At 56.0% G+C, this 17300-nt stretch overlaps 2 protein-coding genes across 4 annotated transcripts; both read left to right on the top strand.

Annotated features, from left to right (window-relative positions):
• Positions 1 to 17: 17 nt before the first annotated feature.
• On the top strand, positions 18 to 10137 carry LOC125637952 (uncharacterized). Of its 3 annotated transcripts, XM_075130115.1 has the most exons (3): positions 18 to 248; positions 616 to 1429; positions 7825 to 10137. In XM_075130115.1, exons 2-3 carry the CDS (start codon positions 627 to 629, stop codon positions 8564 to 8566), a joined length of 1545 nt encoding a protein of 514 aa, XP_074986216.1. In that variant the 5' UTR covers positions 18 to 248; positions 616 to 626; the 3' UTR covers positions 8567 to 10137. The 3 variants fall into 3 exon arrangements, with proteins under 3 accessions (XP_074986216.1, XP_074986215.1, XP_048709004.2); XM_075130114.1 differs by lacking the exons at positions 18 to 248; positions 616 to 1429 and adding an exon at positions 6661 to 7227 and having other exon boundaries at positions 7598 to 10137; XM_048853047.2 differs by lacking the exons at positions 18 to 248; positions 616 to 1429 and adding an exon at positions 6663 to 7227 and having other exon boundaries at positions 7595 to 10137.
• A 3827-nt stretch (positions 10138 to 13964) lies between these two features.
• On the top strand, positions 13965 to 17105 carry LOC125638545 (uncharacterized). Its single transcript, XM_075130128.1, has 2 exons — positions 13965 to 14195; positions 14566 to 17105. The coding sequence occupies exon 2, from the start codon at positions 14671 to 14673 to the stop codon at positions 15532 to 15534; it is 864 nt and encodes a 287-aa protein (XP_074986229.1). The 5' UTR covers positions 13965 to 14195; positions 14566 to 14670; the 3' UTR covers positions 15535 to 17105.
• Positions 17106 to 17300: the final 195 nt, after the last annotated feature.

Genomic DNA, 17300 nt, shown 5'->3' with positions numbered 1-17300 from the left:
TGAAAGCCGCCCCCGCCCCGTCCGAAAGTCGCTCCCGCCCCAGCCCGAGTGCGGGGGACGCTGGCCCCAGGGGCAGGTGCGGCGCGGGGTGCCCGCCCCGGTGGCTCCCGGCGGGGCTGGAGGAGGCTCCCGCGGGGCGGGGGCTCCCGGCGGACGGGCAGAGGCAGCGCTGCGGGACGCGCCGCAGGAGAATTACCAGGATCTCCCGGGCTCCGAGGACGGGGAGAGCCCGAGAGGCGCCCACCCAGGTGAGGGATGAGCGACACCGGCTCGGAGACCGTCCGGGCGGGAAGGGACCAGCTGGGACCCCAGCAAAGCCGCCGGGAGCCCCCCGTTCTGTCTCCTCCCAGTATCGTCCCCAGCAGGTCCCTGTCCTCACGGCAGGTGTCACTCCCGGATCCCCCCGGCAGGAGCCCTCCCCTCCCCCAGCCTTTCCCTGGGGGCTCAGCTGGGCTGTTGGGGCAGCCCCGGCCCCCCTCTGCCCTCAGGGAAGGGTTTGGGGGATTCACGTCCTGCCCATCAGGTTTTCCGCTCAGCGACAAACCCCTTTGCTGCCCCCCCCTTCACCCCGGCGCAGGGACCGAGCCCCACCTGGATTCTCTCTCTCTCTCCCAGCAGGTGCCGGGATGGCGAGTGGGAACTTTGAGGAGATCCCCCAGCGGGAAGGGACTGTGGGAGCGGAGCTGCCCAGGACCTCCCAGAGCCCCAAGCCGGAGGATACTGATGAGGCTCTCCATTGCCATTCTGCCCCCCCGGCAGGGAAACTGAGTCAATCCAGAGCTGGTGTCGAAGCTGAATATGACATGGTGTCTCGGGGAACCCAGGCCAGGGAGAGAGCGAATACGTGCCCCGAGTGTGGGAAAAGCTTTCCTTGGAGCTCCCGGCTCCTCCGACACCGGAGATCCCACACCGGGGAGCGCCCCTACCAGTGCCCTGACTGTGGGAAGGGCTTCGTCGAGAGCTCGGGCCTGATCCAGCACCAGCGGACTCACACCGGGGAGCGCCCTTTCAGCTGCGGTGTGTGCGGGAAGAGTTTTGGCCTGAGCTCCCACCTGATCCGCCACCAGCACATCCACACGGGGGAGCGCCCCTACCAGTGCCCCGACTGCGGGAGAGGCTTCCTGCGGCGCTCCCAGCTCACCCTGCACTGCCGGACCCACACGGGAGAGAGACCCTATAAATGCCCTGAGTGCGGGAAGGGCTTCAGCGAGATCCGCAACCTGAACCGGCACCAGCGCACCCACACGGGGGAGCGGCCCTACAAATGCCCCGAGTGCGGGAAGGGCTTTGCTCAGAGCTGCCACCTCCTGCAGCACCAGCGCACCCACACGGGGGAGCGGCCCTACAGGTGCCCCTGCGGGAGGGGTTTTGTCCGCAGCTCCCAGCTGATCCGGCACCAGTCGGTTCACACAGGGGAGAAACCATACAAATGTCCCATCTGCAGAAAATGCTTCACTCAGGCATCCACGCTGGCCAGCCACCTGCGGATCCACACTGGGGAGAGACCCTTCAAATGCCCCCAGTGTGGGAAGAGCTTTGTTCGGAGCTCGCACCTTATTATGCACCAGAGAACCCATATAGCATAGAATGCCATGCATGCCTCCCCCTACACGTCCCAGCCCTGGGGTGTGTATTAGCCAAGGTTCATCCCTTATAGCGCCCCATAAAACCCATACATGTGTCTCCCTTCGTACATGCTCCCTCCTGTGCAGGGGTACAGCTGAGGCGAGCTAAATAGTTTTAGGGACCTCACTTATTTCAAATAACCCCTTGGATTTAATCCCTTGATTTCTAGCCAAACTCATAGTGCCTTTTTGATGCACGGGGGTGGGGGGAGTGTTCAGAGATAACCATGGGGTTCAGATACCCCCTTTATTAATTTTAATGGGGATTGGATCGCCCCATCCCTTAGGCAGAAAAGGTGGCAATAAGGCATACATTTTTAACAGAGTAATTAACCAATGGAACAATTTACCATGGGTCATGGTGGATTGTCCATCCCTGGCAATTTTTAAATCAGGAGTGGAGGCTTTCCTACAAGCTCTGCTCTAGGAATTATTTGGAGGGAGTTCTCTGGCCTGTGCTATACAGGAGGTCAGACTAGATCAGTGGTTTTCAAGCTGTTTGTTGTGACCCAGTACTGGGTCGCGGAATGTCAGACGCTGGGTCGTGACAGCTCTAATCAGCACCGCCGACCGTGCTGTTCATAGTCCCATCGGCGGTGCTGCCCGGCTAAGGCAGGCTAGATCCTATCTGCTCCGACACCGCACTGTGCCCCGGAAATGGCCAGCAGCAGGTCCAGCTCCTAGGTCGGGGGGCCATAGGGCTCCGTGCGCTGCCCCGAGCACCAGCTCCGTGCTCCCCAGCCAATGGGAGCGGGGGGCGGTACCTGTGGCTGAGAGCCGTGCAGAGCTTCTTGCGTGCCTCCACCTAGGAGCCAGATCTGCTGCTGGCCGCTTCCAGGGCACGGCGCTGTGCCGGGACCGGCAGGAAGTCTGCCTTGGCACCCCCGCTCCACTGCTAACCAGGAGCCATCCGAGGTAAGCCTGTGCCCCAATCCCCTGCCCTAGCCTGAGCCCTCCCCCAAACCTGGATCTTCCTCCTGCACCCCAAACCTCTCATCCCTGGCACCACCCTAGAACCTGCACCCCCAGCCCAGAGCCCTGCCCCCATCCCGTACCCTAACCCCCTGCCCCAGCCCAGAGCCCCCTACTACACCCTGAACCCCTCATTCCTGGCCCACCCCACAGCCCTCACTCCTGCACCTCAACCCCCAGCCCTGAGCCCCTCCCACACCCAAACCCCTCATCCCCAGCTCCGGTGGGTCATGGGCATCAACAATATTTTTCAACTGGGTGGCCAGAAAAAAAGTTTAAAAACCACTGGACTAGATGATCACAAGGGTCCCTTCTGACCTTGGGATCTATGAATCTAGGCACCTTTCGATGTCTGATCCCCACACATTGTAATGTGGATCGCGTTTCCAAAGCCCTGGGGCTCCAGGGAGAATTTCACCTCTGTATCCGCTGAACAGACTGTAAAGTCTTTGAGGTAGGGACTTCCTCCACGGTCAGTATTCCTTGACCAACAAGGGACATGGATCACAACCTCTGTGTTCTATCAGGCTGCATGTAATAAAGACAACCTTCACAGGTGACAGTTTGGAAGTCAGTGTTGTCGTTATGGAGGTATTGAAAGGAAGGGTTGTGTTGGGGGTGAGTGTGGTTATTGGGGAGGCCTTAGAGGTTTGGATAATGAATTGGGGCTGGGTTTAGTTCCATTCTCCGGACTCTGGCATCTGGAGTTGCAAGTTTTTATCAGAAACCCCATTTTCATTAAAAACAAAATCTCTAACCCTCAAGGTTGCAAAGAAAAGTTTCAAAATGTCTCTTGGCTGGGAGCTGAACTCATCGCTCTGAGAGGTGGGAACTTTCCTGAATGGAACGAATGCTGCCTGAGTCTGCAGAGAGCCTGAGCCGAACACTCTCTGAAGGGGTGGGGGAAGTACCCTATGCATCTTAGCTCTGAAACCTGTTACTCTGGTGACAGGACAGGACACGGAGGCAGAGAGGAAGGCCCCAGACACAGATTTTGCTGCTGGATTGGATTGGAGCTGAGTTCCCAGCCAGCCTGTGATGGGGTTGCCGCACTATGCAACAAGGGGTTAAGGGATTATTTTGGGCTCAGCCAGCTCTGCCCTGCCCCATCTGCAGCAAATGCTCCATCTGCTGGAGGAATTAAGAGACAGGGAATTCGCTCCTTTGGGTTGTAGAGCGAGAGGTGAGAAGACCTGCAGAGTGGGAAGCCTGAAGGCTGTGATAGCTGCCCAGAAAGGAGGACCCACCCAGAGAGGGACGTATCCTTTGGACATTGGTAATCCCCTCTTATTTAATGTGGTTTAGCTTTTCCCACCAGGAGCGGAAGCGGGAAGATACTGCTGAGGCCCTCCATTGCCCCTGGCCTGAGGGAGAAGGAGGGAGTCCCTGAAATAGAGGGGTTGGGATGGTGGCACACAGGGAACTTGAATGGAAGGAAAGCGTGAGCCCCTGGTGTGTGCACTGAGTAGGGACTACTAGAGAAACAGACGTGTGCAATCTTTTGGTGGAGAAGGTACTAGCATTGGACTAGGTATTCCTGGACCTTGAAGGAGTCATTCCCTTCTCTAAAAAGAAAAAGAGTACTTGTGGCACCTGAGAGACTAACCAATTTATTTGAGCAGAAGCTTTCCTGAGCTACAGCTCACTTTAATTGGATGCATTCAGTGGAAAATGCAGTGAGGAGATTTATATACACACAGAACATGAAAAAATGGGTGTTTATCATGCATACTGTAAGGAGAGTGATCACTTCAGATAAGCTATTACCAGCAGGATAGCGGGGAGGGGTGGGGGGGGGTTAAAGAAAACCTTTTGTAGTGATAATCAAGGTGGGCCCTTTCCAGCAGTTAAGAATGTCTGAGGAACAGTTCCGGGGGGGGGGGGATTAAACATGGGGAAATACATTTACTTTGTGTAATGACTCATCCGCTCCCAGTCTCTCTTCAAGCCTAAAATAATGGTATCCAGTTTGCAAATTAATTCCAATTCAGCAGTCTCTCGTTGGAGTCTGTTTTTGAAGCCTTTTTGTTGTAATATTGTGACTTTTAGGTCAGAGATCGAGTGACCAGAGAGATTGAAGTGTTCTCCGACTGGTTTTTGAATGTTATAATTCTTGACATCTGATTTGTGTCCATTTATTCTTTTACGTAGAGACTGTCCAGTTTGACCAATGTACATGGCAGAGGGGCATTGCTGGCACATGACACGATACCATTTTTATGGCTGACTTAGAACAACGCTTTCTCAGCTCTCGTCCCCTAATGCCCCTACTCTACTTGCGCTCTATTGATGACATCTTCATCATCTGGACCCATGGAAAAGAAGCCCTTGAGGAATTCCACCATGATTTCAACAATTTCCATCCCACCATCAACCTCAGCCTGGACCAGTCCACACAAGAGATCCACTTCCTGGACACTACGGTGCTAATAAGCGATGGTCACATAAACACCACCCTATACCGGAAACCTACTGACCGCTATTCCTACCTACATGCCTCCAGCTTTCACCCTGACCACACCACACGATCCATTGTCTACAGCCAACCTCTACGATACAACCGCATTTGCTCCAACCCCTCAGACAGAGACAAACACATACAAGATCTCTATCAAGCATTCTTACAACTACAATACCCACCTGCTGAAGTGAAGAAACACATTGACAGAGCCAGAAGAGTACCCAGAAATCACCTACTACAGGACAGGCCCAACAAGGAAAATAACAGAATGCCACAAGCCAACCAGCCCTCAACAAAACCCCTCCAACGCATCCTCAAGGATCTACAACCTATCCTGAAGGACGACCCATCACTCTCACAGATCTTGGGAGACAGGCCAGTCCTTGCCTACAGCCAGCCCCCCAACCTGAAGCAAATACTCACCAGCAACCACACACCACACCACAGAACCACTAACCCAGGAACCTATCCTGGCAACAAAGCCCGTTGCCAACTGTGCCCACGTATCTATTCAGGGGACACCATCATAGGGCCTAATCCAATCAGCCACGTTATCAGAGGCTCATTCACCTGCACATCTACCAATGTGATATATGCCATCATGTGCCAGCAATGCCCCTCTGCCATGTCCATTGGTCAAACTGGACAGTCTCTACGTAAAAAAATAAATGGACACACATCAGATGTCAAGAATTATAACATTCATAAACCAGTCGGAGAACACTTCAATCTCTCTGGTCACTCGATCTCTGTCCTAAAAGTTGCAATATTACAACAAAAAGCCTTCAAAAACAGACTCCAACGAGAGGCTGCTGAATTGGAATTAATTTGCAAACTGGATACAATTATTTTAGGCTTGAATAGAGACTGGGAGTGGATGAGTCATTACACAAGGCAAAACTATTTCCCTATGTTTATCTCCCCTCCCCCACCCCCACTCCCCACTGTTCCTCAGACATTCTTCTTAACTGCTGGAAAGGGCCCACCTTGATTATCACTACAAAAGGTTTTCTTTAGCCCTCCCCACCCCACCCCCGCGCTCTCCTGCTGGTAATAGCTCATCTTAAGTGATCACTCTCCTTACAGTGTGCATGAAAAACACCCATTGTTTCATGTTCTGTGTGTATATCAATCTCCTCACTGCATTTTCCACAGAATGCATCCGATGAAGTGAGCTGTAGCTTACGAAAGTTTATGCTCAAATAAATTGGTTAGACTCTCTGGTGCCAAAAGTCCTCCTTTTCTTTCTGCGAATACAGACGAACACGGCTGCCACTCTGAAACCATTCCCTTCTCTGAGCCTCTTTCCCTCTCCCTCCTTGGGTCTGCCTTGGGCAGGCCTGGCTCGTGGCTGGGACTGCTGCCCTAAAGTTCTTCCTCTGTAATCTGTTGCCTTTCAAGTCCACTGAACGCCCCCTGTGGGTTTTGTGGCACAGAAGATCCTAAGCTCCTGTCTCCACCTCGCTCCTCGCTCCGGTCCCCTCTCCCTCCCCCCCTCTCTGGGCTAACCAGCCCCTGGCTCTCCAGCCTCACTCCAGAGGACCGTCTGTCCTGCCGGCTCATCCTTCTCCTGCCCCAGCCCTGCCCCCGGGCCTCCCTGCGCCTGCCAGGCCACGGGGAGATTCGTAGCTCTTCAAGCCACAAAGCACCGCTGGGATCCTCGTGTCTGACCTCCCCTGGAACACGGGTCCGAGCCCTGCCCGGAATGAATTCCCGCTTCAGCCAGAGCGGATCTCTCGGCAACAGGGACAGCCTTGAACAAAGGCGCCGGCTCCCCGCCCCTTCATGAATATTCAACAGGGGGCGGGGCTGGGGCGGAAACCTCCAGCCCGCCCCACACAACCAGCCCCCCCGGGGCATGGCCAAGGGAGACTCCATTTCCCAGAGACCTTGGCCAAGTGGGCCGCGCTGAAAGCCGCCCCCGCCCCCGCCCCCGCCCCGTCCGAAAGTCGCTCCCGCCCCAGCCCGAGTGCGGGGGACGCTGGCCCCAGGGGCAGGTGCGGCGCGGGGTGCCCGCCCCGGTGGCTCCCGGCGGGGCTGGAGGAGGCTCCCGCGGGGCGGGGGCTCCCGGCGGACGGGCAGAGGCAGCGCTGCGGGACGCGCCGCAGGAGAATTACCAGGATCTCCCGGGCTCCGAGGACGGGGAGAGCCCGAGAGGCGCCCACCCAGGTGAGGGATGAGCGACACCGGCTCGGAGACCGTCCGGGCGGGAAGGGACCAGCTGGGACCCCAGCAAAGCCGCCGGGAGCCCCCAGTTCTGTCTCCTCCCAGTATCGTCCCCAGCAGGTCCCTGTCCTCAGGGCAGGTGTCACTCCCGGATCCCCCCGGCAGGAGCCCTCCCCTCCCCCAGCCTTTCCCTGGGGGCTCAGCTGGGCTGTTGGGGCAGCCCCGGCCCCCCTCTGCCCTCAGGGAAGGGTTTGGGGGATTCACGTCCTGCCCATCAGGTTTTCCGCTCAGCGACAAACCCCTTTGCTGCCCCCCCCTTCACCCCGGCGCAGGGACCGAGCCCCACCTGGATTCTCTCTCTCTCTCCCAGCAGGTGCCGGGATGGCGAGTGGGAACTTTGAGGAGATCCCCCAGCGGGAAGGGACTGTGGGAGCGGAGCTGCCCAGGACCTCCCAGAGCCCCAAGCCGGAGGATACTGATGAGGCTCTCCATTGCCATTCTGCCCCCCCCGGCAGGGAAACTGAGTCAATCCAGAGCTGGTGTCGAAGCTGAATATGACATGGTGTCTCGGGGAACCCAGGCCAGGGAGAGAGCGAATACGTGCCCCGAGTGTGGGAAAAGCTTCCCTTGGAGCTCCCGGCTCCTCCGACACCGGAGATCCCACACCGGGGAGCGCCCCTACCAGTGCCCTGACTGTGGGAAGGGCTTCGTCGAGAGCTCGGGCCTGATCCAGCACCAGCGGACTCACACCGGGGAGCGCCCTTTCAGCTGCGGTGTGTGCGGGAAGAGTTTTGGCCTGAGCTCCCACCTGATCTGCCACCAGCAAACCCACACGGGGGAGCGCCCCTACCAGTGCCCCGACTGCGGGAGGGGCTTCCTGCGGCGCTCCCAGCTCACCCTGCACTGCCGGACCCACACGGGAGAGAGACCCTATAAATGCCCTGAGTGCGGGAAGGGCTTCAGCGAGATCCGCAACCTGAACCGGCACCAGCGCACCCACACGGGGGAGCGGCCCTACAAATGCCCCGAGTGCGGGAAGGGCTTTGCTCAGAGCTGCCACCTCCTGCAGCACCAGCGCACCCACACGGGGGAGCGGCCCTACAGGTGCCCCTGCGGGAGGGGTTTTGTCCGCAGCTCCCAGCTGATCCGGCACCAGTCGGTTCACACAGGGGAGAAACCATACAAATGTCCCATCTGCAGAAAATGCTTCACTCAGGCATCCACGCTGGCCAGCCACCTGCGGATCCACACTGGGGAGAGACCCTTCAAATGCCCCCAGTGTGGGAAGAGCTTTGTTCGGAGCTCGCACCTTATTATGCACCAGAGAACCCATATAGCATAGAATGCCATGCATGCCTCCCCCTACACGTCCCAGCCCTGGGGTGTGTATTAGCCAAGGTTCATCCCTTATAGCGCCCCATAAAACCCATACATGTGTCTCCCTTCGTACATGCTCCCTCCTGTGCAGGGGTACAGCTGAGGCGAGCTAAATAGTTTTAGGGACCTCACTTATTTCAAATAACCCCTTGGATTTAATCCCTTGATTTCTAGCCAAACTCATAGTGCCTTTTTGATGCACGGGGGTGGGGGGAGTGTTCAGAGATAACCATGGGGTTCAGATACCCCCTTTATTAATTTTAATGGGGATTGGATCGCCCCATCCCTTAGGCAGAAAAGGTGGCAATAAGGCATACATTTTTAACAGAGTAATTAACCAATGGAACAATTTACCATGGGTCATGGTGGATTGTCCATCCCTGGCAATTTTTAAATCAGGAGTGGAGGCTTTCCTACAAGCTCTGCTCTAGGAATTATTTGGAGGGAGTTCTCTGGCCTGTGCTATACAGGAGGTCAGACTAGATCAGTGGTTTTCAAGCTGTTTGTTGTGACCCAGTACTGGGTCGCGGAATGTCAGACGCTGGGTCGTGACAGCTCTAATCAGCACCGCCGACCGTGCTGTTCATAGTCCCATCGGCGGTGCTGCCCGGCTAAGGCAGGCTAGATCCTATCTGCTCCGACACCGCACTGTGCCCCGGAAATGGCCAGCAGCAGGTCCAGCTCCTAGGTCGGGGGGCCATAGGGCTCCGTGCGCTGCCCCGAGCACCAGCTCCGTGCTCCCCAGCCAATGGGAGCGGGGGGCGGTACCTGTGGCTGAGAGCCGTGCAGAGCTTCTTGCGTGCCTCCACCTAGGAGCCAGATCTGCTGCTGGCCGCTTCCAGGGCACGGCGCTGTGCCGGGACCGGCAGGAAGTCTGCCTTGGCACCCCCGCTCCACTGCTAACCAGGAGCCATCCGAGGTAAGCCTGTGCCCCAATCCCCTGCCCTAGCCTGAGCCCTCCCCCAAACCTGGATCTTCCTCCTGCACCCCAAACCTCTCATCCCTGGCACCACCCTAGAACCTGCACCCCCAGCCCAGAGCCCTGCCCCCATCCCGTACCCTAACCCCCTGCCCCAGCCCAGAGCCCCCTACTACACCCTGAACCCCTCATTCCTGGCCCACCCCACAGCCCTCACTCCTGCACCTCAACCCCCAGCCCTGAGCCCCTCCCACACCCAAACCCCTCATCCCCAGCTCCGGTGGGTCATGGGCATCAACAATATTTTTCAACTGGGTGGCCAGAAAAAAAGTTTAAAAACCACTGGACTAGATGATCACAAGGGTCCCTTCTGACCTTGGGATCTATGAATCTAGGCACCTTTCGATGTCTGATCCCCACACATTGTAATGTGGATCGCGTTTCCAAAGCCCTGGGGCTCCAGGGAGAATTTCACCTCTGTATCCGCTGAACAGACTGTAAAGTCTTTGAGGTAGGGACTTCCTCCACGGTCAGTATTCCTTGACCAACAAGGGACATGGATCACAACCTCTGTGTTCTATCAGGCTGCATGTAATAAAGACAACCTTCACAGGTGACAGTTTGGAAGTCAGTGTTGTCGTTATGGAGGTATTGAAAGGAAGGGTTGTGTTGGGGGTGAGTGTGGTTATTGGGGAGGCCTTAGAGGTTTGGATAATGAATTGGGGCTGGGTTTAGTTCCATTCTCCGGACTCTGGCATCTGGAGTTGCAAGTTTTTATCAGAAACCCCATTTTCATTAAAAACAAAATCTCTAACCCTCAAGGTTGCAAAGAAAAGTTTCAAAATGTCTCTTGGCTGGGAGCTGAACTCATCGCTCTGAGAGGTGGGAACTTTCCTGAATGGAACGAATGCTGCCTGAGTCTGCAGAGAGCCTGAGCCGAACACTCTCTGAAGGGGTGGGGGAAGTACCCTATGCATCTTAGCTCTGAAACCTGTTACTCTGGTGACAGGACAGGACACGGAGGCAGAGAGGAAGGCCCCAGACACAGATTTTGCTGCTGGATTGGATTGGAGCTGAGTTCCCAGCCAGCCTGTGATGGGGTTGCCGCACTATGCAACAAGGGGTTAAGGGATTATTTTGGGCTCAGCCAGCTCTGCCCTGCCCCATCTGCAGCAAATGCTCCATCTGCTGGAGGAATTAAGAGACAGGGAATTCGCTCCTTTGGGTTGTAGAGCGAGAGGTGAGAAGACCTGCAGAGTGGGAAGCCTGAAGGCTGTGATAGCTGCCCAGAAAGGAGGACCCACCCAGAGAGGGACGTATCCTTTGGACATTGGTAATCCCCTCTTATTTAATGTGGTTTAGCTTTTCCCACCAGGAGCGGAAGCGGGAAGATACTGCTGAGGCCCTCCATTGCCCCTGGCCTGAGGGAGAAGGAGGGAGTCCCTGAAATAGAGGGGTTGGGATGGTGGCACACAGGGAACTTGAATGGAAGGAAAGCGTGAGCCCCTGGTGTGTGCACTGAGTAGGGACTACTAGAGAAACAGACGTGTGCAATCTTTTGGTGGAGAAGGTACTAGCATTGGACTAGGTATTCCTGGACCTTGAAGGAGTCATTCCCTTCTCTAAAAAGAAAAAGAGTACTTGTGGCACCTGAGAGACTAACCAATTTATTTGAGCAGAAGCTTTCCTGAGCTACAGCTCACTTTAATTGGATGCATTCAGTGGAAAATGCAGTGAGGAGATTTATATACACACAGAACATGAAAAAATGGGTGTTTATCATGCATACTGTAAGGAGAGTGATCACTTCAGATAAGCTATTACCAGCAGGATAGCGGGGAGGGGTGGGGGGGGGTTAAAGAAAACCTTTTGTAGTGATAATCAAGGTGGGCCCTTTCCAGCAGTTAAGAATGTCTGAGGAACAGTTCCGGGGGGGGGGGGATTAAACATGGGGAAATACATTTACTTTGTGTAATGACTCATCCGCTCCCAGTCTCTCTTCAAGCCTAAAATAATGGTATCCAGTTTGCAAATTAATTCCAATTCAGCAGTCTCTCGTTGGAGTCTGTTTTTGAAGCCTTTTTGTTGTAATATTGTGACTTTTAGGTCAGAGATCGAGTGACCAGAGAGATTGAAGTGTTCTCCGACTGGTTTTTGAATGTTATAATTCTTGACATCTGATTTGTGTCCATTTATTCTTTTACGTAGAGACTGTCCAGTTTGACCAATGTACATGGCAGAGGGGCATTGCTGGCACATGACACGATACCATTTTTATGGCTGACTTAGAACAACGCTTTCTCAGCTCTCGTCCCCTAATGCCCCTACTCTACTTGCGCTCTATTGATGACATCTTCATCATCTGGACCCATGGAAAAGAAGCCCTTGAGGAATTCCACCATGATTTCAACAATTTCCATCCCACCATCAACCTCAGCCTGGACCAGTCCACACAAGAGATCCACTTCCTGGACACTACGGTGCTAATAAGCGATGGTCACATAAACACCACCCTATACCGGAAACCTACTGACCGCTATTCCTACCTACATGCCTCCAGCTTTCACCCTGACCACACCACACGATCCATTGTCTACAGCCAACCTCTACGATACAACCGCATTTGCTCCAACCCCTCAGACAGAGACAAACACATACAAGATCTCTATCAAGCATTCTTACAACTACAATACCCACCTGCTGAAGTGAAGAAACACATTGACAGAGCCAGAAGAGTACCCAGAAATCACCTACTACAGGACAGGCCCAACAAGGAAAATAACAGAATGCCACAAGCCAACCAGCCCTCAACAAAACCCCTCCAACGCATCCTCAAGGATCTACAACCTATCCTGAAGGACGACCCATCACTCTCACAGATCTTGGGAGACAGGCCAGTCCTTGCCTACAGCCAGCCCCCCAACCTGAAGCAAATACTCACCAGCAACCACACACCACACCACAGAACCACTAACCCAGGAACCTATCCTGGCAACAAAGCCCGTTGCCAACTGTGCCCACGTATCTATTCAGGGGACACCATCATAGGGCCTAATCCAATCAGCCACGTTATCAGAGGCTCATTCACCTGCACATCTACCAATGTGATATATGCCATCATGTGCCAGCAATGCCCCTCTGCCATGTCCATTGGTCAAACTGGACAGTCTCTACGTAAAAAAATAAATGGACACACATCAGATGTCAAGAATTATAACATTCATAAACCAGTCGGAGAACACTTCAATCTCTCTGGTCACTCGATCTCTGTCCTAAAAGTTGCAATATTACAACAAAAAGCCTTCAAAAACAGACTCCAACGAGAGGCTGCTGAATTGGAATTAATTTGCAAACTGGATACAATTATTTTAGGCTTGAATAGAGACTGGGAGTGGATGAGTCATTACACAAGGCAAAACTATTTCCCTATGTTTATCTCCCCTCCCCCACCCCCACTCCCCACTGTTCCTCAGACATTCTTCTTAACTGCTGGAAAGGGCCCACCTTGATTATCACTACAAAAGGTTTTCTTTAGCCCTCCCCACCCCACCCCCGCGCTCTCCTGCTGGTAATAGCTCATCTTAAGTGATCACTCTCCTTACAGTGTGCATGAAAAACACCCATTGTTTCATGTTCTGTGTGTATATCAATCTCCTCACTGCATTTTCCACAGAATGCATCCGATGAAGTGAGCTGTAGCTTACGAAAGTTTATGCTCAAATAAATTGGTTAGACTCTCTGGTGCCAAAAGTCCTCCTTTTCTTTCTGCGAATACAGACGAACACGGCTGCCACTCTGAAACCATTCCCTTCTCTGAGCCTCTTTCCCTCTCCCTCCTTGGGTCTGCCTTGGGCAGGCCTGGCTCGTGGCTGGGACTGCTGCCCTAAAGTTCTTCCTCTGTAATCTGTTGCCTTTCAAGTCCACTGAACGCCCCCTGTGGGTTTTGTGGCACAGAAGATCCTAAGCTCCTGTCTCCACCTCGCTCCTCGCTCCGGTCCCCTCTCCCTCCCCCCCTCTCTGGGCTAACCAGCCCCTGGCTCTCCAGCCTCACTCCAGAGGACCGTCTGTCCTGCCGGCTCATCCTTCTCCTGCCCCAGCCCTGCCCCCGGGCCTCCCTGCGCCTGCCAGGCCACGGGGAGATTCGTAGCTCTTCAAGCCACAAAGCACCGCTGGGATCCTCGTGTCTGACCTCCCCTGGAACACGGGTCCGAGCCCTGCCCGGAATGAATTCCCGCTTCAGCCAGAGCGGATCTCTCGGCAACAGGGACAGCCTTGAACAAAGGCGCCGGCTCCCCGCCCCTTCATGAATATTCAACAGGGGGCGGGGCTGGGGCGGAAACCTCCAGCCCGCCCCACACAACCAGCCCCCCCGGGGCATGGCCAAGGGAGACTCCATTTCCCAGAGACCTTGGCCAAGTGGGCCGCGCTGAAAGCCGCCCCCGCCCCGTCCGAAAGTCGCTCCCGCCCCAGCCCGAGTGCGGGGGACGCTGGCCCCAGGGGCAGGTGCGGCGCGGGGTGCCCGCCCCGGTGGCTCCCGGCGGGGCTGGAGGAGGCTCCCGCGGGGCGGGGGCTCCCGGCGGACGGGCAGAGGCAGCGCTGCGGGACGCGCCGCAGGAGAATTACCAGGATCTCCCGGGCTCCGAGGACGGGGAGAGCCCGAGAGGCGCCCACCCAGGTGAGGGATGAGCGACACCGGCTCGGAGACCGTCCGGGCGGGAAGGGACCAGCTGGGACCCCAGCAAAGCCGCCGGGAGCCCCCAGTTCTGTCTCCTCCCAGTATCGTCCCCAGCAGGTCCCTGTCCTCAGGGCAGGTGTCACTCCCGGATCCCCCCGGCAGGAGCCCTCCCCTCCCCCAGCCTTTCCCTGGGGGCTCAGCTGGGCTGTTGGGGCAGCCCCGGCCCCCCTCTGCCCTCAGGGAAGGGTTTGGGGGATTCACGTCCTGCCCATCAGGTTTTCCGCTCAGCGACAAACCCCTTTGCTGCCCCCCCCTTCACCCCGGCGCAGGGACCGAGCCCCACCTGGATTCTCTCTCTCTCTCCCAGCAGGTGCCGGGATGGCGAGTGGGAACTTTGAGGAGATCCCCCAGCGGGAAGGGACTGTGGGAGCGGAGCTGCCCAGGACCTCCCAGAGCCCCAAGCCGGAGGATACTGATGAGGCTCTCCATTGCCATTCTGCCCCCCCCGGCAGGGAAACTGAGTCAATCCAGAGCTGGTGTCGAAGCTGAATATGACATGGTGTCTCGGGGAACCCAGGCCAGGGAGAGAGCGAATACGTGCCCCGAGTGTGGGAAAAGCTTCCCTTGGAGCTCCCGGCTCCTCCGACACCGGAGATCCCACACCGGGGAGCGCCCCTACCAGTGCCCTGACTGTGGGAAGGGCTTCGTCGAGAGCTCGGGCCTGATCCAGCACCAGCGGACTCACACCGGGGAGCGCCCTTTCAGCTGCGGTGTGTGCGGGAAGAGTTTTGGCCTGAGCTCCCACCTGATCTGCCACCAGCAAACCCACACGGGGGAGCGCCCCTACCAGTGCCCCGACTGCGGGAGGGGCTTCCTGCGGCGCTCCCAGCTCACCCTGCACTGCCGGACCCACACGGGAGAGAGACCCTATAAATGCCCTGAGTGCGGGAAGGGCTTCAGCGAGATCCGCAACCTGAACCGGCACCAGCGCACCCACACGGGGGAGCGGCCCTACAAATGCCCCGAGTGCGGGAAGGGCTTTGCTCAGAGCTGCCACCTCCTGCAGCACCAGCGCACCCACACGGGGGAGCGGCCCTACAGGTGCCCCTGCGGGAGGGGTTTTGTCCGCAGCTCCCAGCTGATCCGGCACCAGTCGGTTCACACAGGGGAGAAACCATACAAATGTCCCATCTGCAGAAAATGCTTCACTCAGGCATCCACGCTGGCCAGCCACCTGCGGATCCACACTGGGGAGAGACCCTTCAAATGCCCCCAGTGTGGGAAGAGCTTTGTTCGGAGCTCGCACCTTATTATGCACCAGAGAACCCATATAGCATAGAATGCCATGCATGCCTCCCCCTACACGTCCCAGCCCTGGGGTGTGTATTAGCCAAGGTTCATCCCTTATAGCGCCCCATAAAACCCATACATGTGTCTCCCTTCGTACATGCTCCCTCCTGTGCAGGGGTACAGCTGAGGCGAGCTAAATAGTTTTAGGGACCTCACTTATTTCAAATAACCCCTTGGATTTAATCCCTTGATTTCTAGCCAAACTCATAGTGCCTTTTTGATGCACGGGGGTGGGGGGAGTGTTCAGAGATAACCATGGGGTTCAGATACCCCCTTTATTAATTTTAATGGGGATTGGATCGCCCCATCCCTTAGGCACAAAAGGTGGCAATAAGGCATACATTTTTAACAGAGTAATTAACCAATGGAACAATTTACCATGGGTCATGGTGGATTGTCCATCCCTGGCAATTTTTAAATCAGGAGTGGAGGCTTTCCTACAAGCTCTGCTCTAGGAATTATTTGGAGGGAGTTCTCTGGCCTGTGCTATACAGGAGGTCAGACTAGATCAGTGGTTTTCAAGCTGTTTGTTGTGACCCAGTACTGGGTCGCGGAATGTCAGACGCTGGGTCGTGACGGCTCTAATCAGCACCGCCGACCGTGCTGTTCATAGTCCCATCGGCGGTGCTGCCCGGCTAAGGCAGGCTAGATCCTATCTGCTCCGACACCGCACTGTGCCCCGGAAATGGCCAGCAGCAGGTCCAGCTCCTAGGTCGGGGGGCCATGGGGCTCCGTGCGCTGCCCCGAGCACCAGCTCCGTGCTCCCCAGCCAATGGGAGCGGGGGGCGGTACCTGTGGCTGAGAGCCGTGCAGAGCTTCTTGCGTGCCTCCACCTAGGAGCCAGATCTGCTGCTGGCTGCTTCCAGGGCACGGCGCTGTGCCGGGACCGGCAGGAAGTCTGCCTTGGCACCCCCGCTCCGCTGCTAACCAGGAGCCATCCGAGGTAAGCCTGTGCCCCAATCCCCTGCCCTAGCCTGAGCCCTCCCCCAAACCTGGAGCTTCCTCCTGCACCCCAAACCTCTCATCCCTGGCACCACCCCATAGCCGGCACCCCCAGCCCAGAGCCCTGCCCCCATCCCGCACCCTAACCCCCTGCCCCAGCCCAGAGCCCCCTACTACACCCTGAACCCCTCATTCCTGGCCCACCCCACAGCCCTCACTCCTGCACCTCAACCCCCAGCCCTGAGCCCCTCCCACACCCAAACCCCTCATCCCCAGCTCCGGTGGGTCATGGGCATCAACAATATTTTTCAACTGGGTGGCCAGAAAAAAAGTTTAAAAACCACTGGACTAGATGATCACAAGGGTCCCTTCTGACCTTGGGATCTATGAATCTAGGCACCTTTCGATGTCTGATCCCCACACATTGTAATGTGGATCGCGTTTCCAAAGCCCTGGGGCTCCAGGGAGAATTTCACCTCTGTATCCGCTGAACAGACTGTAAAGTCTTTGAGGTAGGGACTTCCTCCACGGTCAGTATTCCTTGACCAACAAGGGACATGGATCACAACCTCTGTGTTCTATCAGGCTGCATGTAATAAAGACAACCTTCACAGGTGACAGTTTGGAAGTCAGTGTTGTCGTTATGGAGGTATTGAAAGGAAGGGTTGTGTTGGGGGTGAGTGTGGTTATTGGGGAGGCCTTAGAGGTTTGGATAATGAATTGGGGCTGGGTTTAGTTCCATTCTCCGGACTCTGGCTTCTGGAGTTGCAAGTTTTTATCAGAAACCCCATTTTCATTAAAAACAAAATCTCT

The sequence above is a fragment of the Caretta caretta genome, chromosome 6, assembly GCF_965140235.1.
Source record: "Caretta caretta isolate rCarCar2 chromosome 6, rCarCar1.hap1, whole genome shotgun sequence".
In the NCBI taxonomy this organism is placed as follows: domain Eukaryota; kingdom Metazoa; phylum Chordata; order Testudines; family Cheloniidae; genus Caretta; species Caretta caretta.
Note: the sequence above shows the minus strand (reverse complement) of the source record. Positions and strands in the feature narration are given on the sequence as shown.